The sequence below is a fragment of the Pygocentrus nattereri genome, chromosome 22 (genome assembly GCF_015220715.1).
Source record: "Pygocentrus nattereri isolate fPygNat1 chromosome 22, fPygNat1.pri, whole genome shotgun sequence".
NCBI lineage: Eukaryota > Metazoa > Chordata > Actinopteri > Characiformes > Serrasalmidae > Pygocentrus > Pygocentrus nattereri.
The window spans coordinates 25,373,722-25,378,645 of NC_051232.1; the positions used below are offsets into that span (position 1 = coordinate 25,373,722).

General features: G+C 47.1%; 1 protein-coding gene across 1 annotated transcript; it reads left to right on the forward strand.

Annotated features, from left to right (window-relative positions):
* The first annotated feature begins 2,164 nt into the window (after positions 1 to 2,164).
* Positions 2,165 to 4,347, forward strand: LOC108427430 (alpha-2 adrenergic receptor-like). The gene has a single exon (XM_017697552.2). The coding sequence runs from the start codon at positions 2,238 to 2,240 to the stop codon at positions 3,555 to 3,557; it is 1,320 nt and encodes a 439-aa protein (XP_017553041.1). The 5' UTR covers positions 2,165 to 2,237; the 3' UTR covers positions 3,558 to 4,347.
* Positions 4,348 to 4,924: the final 577 nt, after the last annotated feature.

Genomic DNA, 4,924 nt, shown 5'->3' on the forward strand with positions numbered 1-4,924 from the left:
TATCTGTCTGATTTTAATAAATGACATCTTCATTAAGGTGAATGTGTTAGTCAAGAGTGGACACATACTTTAACAGGATGCGTTGCATTGCTGTTCTTTATTTTTCCTACCACAACAGGGTGTCAGCTTATATATTCTGTATGTATGATGACTGTGGGCTGAAACCTCATATCACAGCATGTTTGGAAAATATGTTGTTTAGCAACTGTCTTGCTGTACATCCAGGGCAGATGAACACAAATGAAACCAAATAAATGATGAGTAATTTAACTTTACCTTAGACTGTTAAACAAATCACAACTAACCACTTAGATAACCTGATTTTAGTGTCTGTGTTCCACAAGCCGCAGACTGTGCGACCTAGTCAGAACATTCGAAAACATTCTTCCCCAGAAAACAACAAACAAAACATCCATCGTGAAACTGCACAGGCCTCATGTAACCTGAAATGATATTATAAAAGTCCTTAAACACTAAGACAGGTAGCCAGGTAGGGGCCCCTTCACAAATTTGTGCCAGGGAGCTATAACCTGTCCACCATGAATGTGCATAAGAATACTTTAGGACTTTTATTATTAACTGTTTAAAAACTATTTTAGCCACTGGACAACATGTTAGTAGCCATTTCGTGTAATTATTTTCTTAGACTCCGTAAGTTTCTCTGGAACAGAGCATTTTACATTAAGCCACTCTGAATGACTTTGCTTGAATCTTAATCATTATTTTGAACAATTAATGGAATTCCCATTTATTGCTGGATTTTCTTTACAGCGAGTGAAACACTTCACTCGCCAGCTGTTTTAGGTGGTATGTAAGCAAGTTCTGAGCCCCAAAACAGCCTTAAGCTATATGTGTGTGTATATATATATATATATATATATATATATATATATATATATACACACACACACACACACACACACACACACACACACACACCATTATATCTTCTGGTCGAGTGTTGAATCTCAGCTTGCAAATGAGGAGCACTTTGTAGTTCTAGCATTACAGAGTGTATTCCATCTGTTTCTCTGGGTACTTTGTTAACCCCCTTTCACCCTGCTCTTCAGTGGTCAGGACCCCCACAGGACCACCACAGAGCAGGTACTATTTGGATAGTGGATCATTCTCAGCACTGCAGTGACACTGATATACTGGTAGTGTGTTAGTGTGTGTTGTGCTGGTAAAGTAGATGAGCTACTGTCTCTGACTTCACATCTACAAGGTGGACTGACAAGATAGGAGTGTTTAATAGAGTGGACAGTGAGTGGACACAGTGTTATTATTATTTTTTGTTTGTTTTGTTTTGTTTTTTGTAAAAATAAAATAAATTAAAATTTAAAAAGTAAAATAAATTAAAAGGTCAGATTTTTAAGTTTAAGCCACTTCCCTGAAATATGTATGTGCGTGAGCGTGTGCGCGTGCCTGTGGGTGTGTTTGATCTTGCTCATCAAAAGTTCAAAGAACACATTAAATAAACAGAAAGAATGAAAAAGTAATCAAATAAAAAGCTCTTCTGTTTTTCCAGAGCAGACCGCATTAAAGACCCCCGCATTAAAGACCCCCTGACTCTCATCAAAGGGCGCCGCTCATCCAACCTATTAGCGAGATCTGTGCACGTTCAGCTTCGGTTCTAATAGCTCATCAAACACGTTTAGCATAACAATATGAATAATAACTTGTCTGAAAATGTGGGGCGGGGTGGACTCTGATCGGTGGAGTGCGTCTGTTTCTCCACGTTATTATCTGATCAGAGGAGGAGCACAGAGGCGGTTCTGCGGTACAAACTCAGCTTTTAAGGGTCCCGCAGCTCCCAGGGTCCCGCACCTCCCTCTGCAGTGAGCTTCGGTCGATCGGCAGAGCGCCGTTTTTTCACTGTCCGTCTCTCTCATCAGGAGCGCTTTGGAGACGCTCTTTCTCTTTCCCACCCGTATTCCGGCAACCTCCTCCCTCACGCGCTCGGGTTAGCCGGTAAAAGCTCCCGCCCTGCCGCGCGCCGACAGGCTACCAGTCGCACTCTCCGGTATGCGGCTATCCAATCAGAGCATGCGAGCTCCTTCTCCCACCCAGTCCGAGGGCGAGAGGGTGGGTGTTTGCCGGAAAACGGGTGGACGAAAGCGGAGAAAACGAGAGCAGAGCAAGTTGGAGACGGCAGGCGCACCGAGCGCGCGCGAGCTGCCTGATGCGAGAAGGTCTGCATCCAAGGTAAGGAGTCGATGTGAAAGGGAGGATAAGGGATGGAGGAGCTGAATGGGAGCGGCGTCGGCCCTCCTAACTCATCCTGGGACATAGGGGCTCCGTACTCCTCGGCCACAGCAGCGGGTCTGGCAGCGCTGGTCACTTTCCTCATCCTATTTACTGTGGTGGGCAATGTGCTGGTGGTCATCGCCGTGCTGACCAGCAGGGCTTTAAAAGCACCACAGAACCTGTTTCTGGTGTCGCTAGCCACAGCGGACATTCTGGTGGCCACCCTGGTCATGCCCTTCTCGCTGGCCAACGAGCTCATGGGCTACTGGCTGTTCGGCAGCACCTGGTGTGGTGCCTACCTAGCGCTGGATGTGCTCTTCTGCACCTCGTCCATCGTCCACCTGTGCGCCATCAGCCTGGACAGGTATTGGTCTGTGACGCGAGCTGTGGAGTACAACCTGAAGCGGACTCCACGGCGTGTGAAAGTGGTCATTCTCATGGTGTGGCTGATATCAGCTGCCATTTCATCACCGCCACTGCTTTCGGCCGACAGTCGGACAGACGCCTCTGAGCGGCCGCAGTGCGAGCTGAATGACGATACTTGGTATATTCTCTCGTCCAGTGTGGCCTCCTTCTTCGCCCCCTGCGTCATCATGGTACTTGTCTACATCAGGATTTACCAAGTGGCCAAAACCAGGACAAGAACCATGTCAGAGAAGAAGAAGCACAGTCTGGACGCCCCCACGCAGACGGAGAATGGCTTCAGCAAAACTATGCAGACGGGGAGGCCTGGAGAGGAGAGGGAGAATGGGCACTGTGTGACTGTCCTGGGGCGGCACGGCGTAGAAGGCATGCTCAGGATGTCACCAAGCCATGAGGAACAAGAAGTCACCTCTTCTTCAGAGGCCAAAGTTCAGAAGGTGAGGGATCCAACCCCAAGCAGGAGCCAAGTTGAAAGTCCGGAAGGTGTTGGAACTGGTGTAGAGCCCCCCAGGAGGACGTCCCGGGCTGGAAGCAGGGCCAGGGAGCTTTTCTCATCACGGAGAAAGAGAAGTGGTCGAAGGAAGAGCAGTAGCAGTGGCAGCAGCGTCAAGAGGCGGGCGTCCCAGGTGAGGGAGAAGCGCTTCACATTTGTGCTGGCTGTGGTAATGGGCGTGTTCGTGGTCTGCTGGTTCCCGTTCTTCTTCAGCTACAGCTTGTACGGCGTGTGCGGGGAGGCCTGTCAGATCCCGGACGCGCTCTTCAAGTTCTTCTTCTGGATCGGCTACTGCAACAGCTCCCTCAACCCCGTCATCTACACCATCTTCAACCAAGACTTCAGGAGGGCCTTCCAGAAGATCCTTTGCTCACCTTGGAAGAAATCCTTCTAGATGTGTAGGTTCTGGAGGACATCACTCTGCTCCACCTGGAAGAAATCCATCTAGATTGCTCTTCATAAGCTGACTAGACCAGTGGTTCCCAGTAGTGGTCCTACAGTGCCCTTGCGCTGTTTATTTTGGTGATTTGCTGTTCTTTGCTGTAGCACACCTGATCCAACAGGTTGGATCAGTTGGAAAATGAACAAGTCTGAGCTGAAGTGGATGCTTTAGAGTGGGAGAAAACTAAAATATGCAGTGCAGAGGTACTCCAGAAAACTAAAGGAGATCTTTCTGCAAATCTGATGGAAATCCTTTCACAGTAATGGAGGATATTGTTGCAGAATCTCAAGGACGCCCTTCCAGAGCTTTGACAGTGAGCCAGAGGCAGCAAGGCCAGTTTTCCTCCTTTCTCTATCTCTCTGACTTTTCTGATTTTGAGAGATATTAAACAGTCGTACAGAGCATTAGAAGTGGATAAGTGGAATATTTCAGGCTCCAGGGCATGAGAGACTAGACTGCTGCTCCACCTTAAACTGCCTGACATGCACTGGGGTCAGGAAATGGACTGGAAACAGTCAGTTTCATCGTCTGGACGTTTGATGGGCTTTGAGCGGGTGCTGCCTGTTGAAAAAGGAGTTGGGGTCGAGCCTTTGGCTTTCAGGCAAAGAAAGAACAGCTGGGGATGAGATAAAGTGGACCTGTTAGTGTATCTACTGCAGTGTTAAGCATAAAGTTATGGATTTATTTTTTATGTGAACTCTTGATAAGCTGTGTGAAATAAAAAGAACACTGATCTCTGTGACTAAGTGCACCTTTTTCTGGAGAAGCTGTAATTAATATTTTTAAGTGCGAAGAAGCTCAGCACGGGATGTGGCTGGCATCAGTGTGTGTGTCTGTGTGTGGGATGGTGTGTGTGCATCCTCTGAATGAGTCTGTGCATGTGTGTGAGCATGACTGGTTCATGGCTTTAACCTGACAGGTGTGCTTTTTCTTTGATATTGACTCCTGAGTCATGAATCACTCATTACGTTCAACCCCCATACCATAGAAGACATAGAAAGAGTGGTGAGAAGTGTGAGCCGTGTAGTTGCTTGGGCAAAACATGGCAAGATGCCGCTTCAGTTTGCCTGCGGTGAGAATGAGTGGCTGTATTTCCTGCATGTTATTATTCGTCTAAATCTTTTCTACTGAAAGACAGCCCATGGTTCACGGCTTGTAATGGAATCCATCACACAGCTTTGGCAAGTGAAGGTGACGAGGCTAATTCATTATCCTGACATTGATTTTGTATTTTACATTTCATCTCATTATCATCCCATATATTGTTTGGTGAATTGCTCCTGTTTGGGTTGTAATGGGACATGACTTGCTGTATTTGC

Bases quoted from the DNA above. Each gene is read 5' to 3' on its own strand.
- LOC108427430 (XM_017697552.2), top strand. From the start codon at position 2,238: ATGGAGGAGCTGAATGGGAGCGGCGTCGGCCCTCCTAACTCATCCTGG.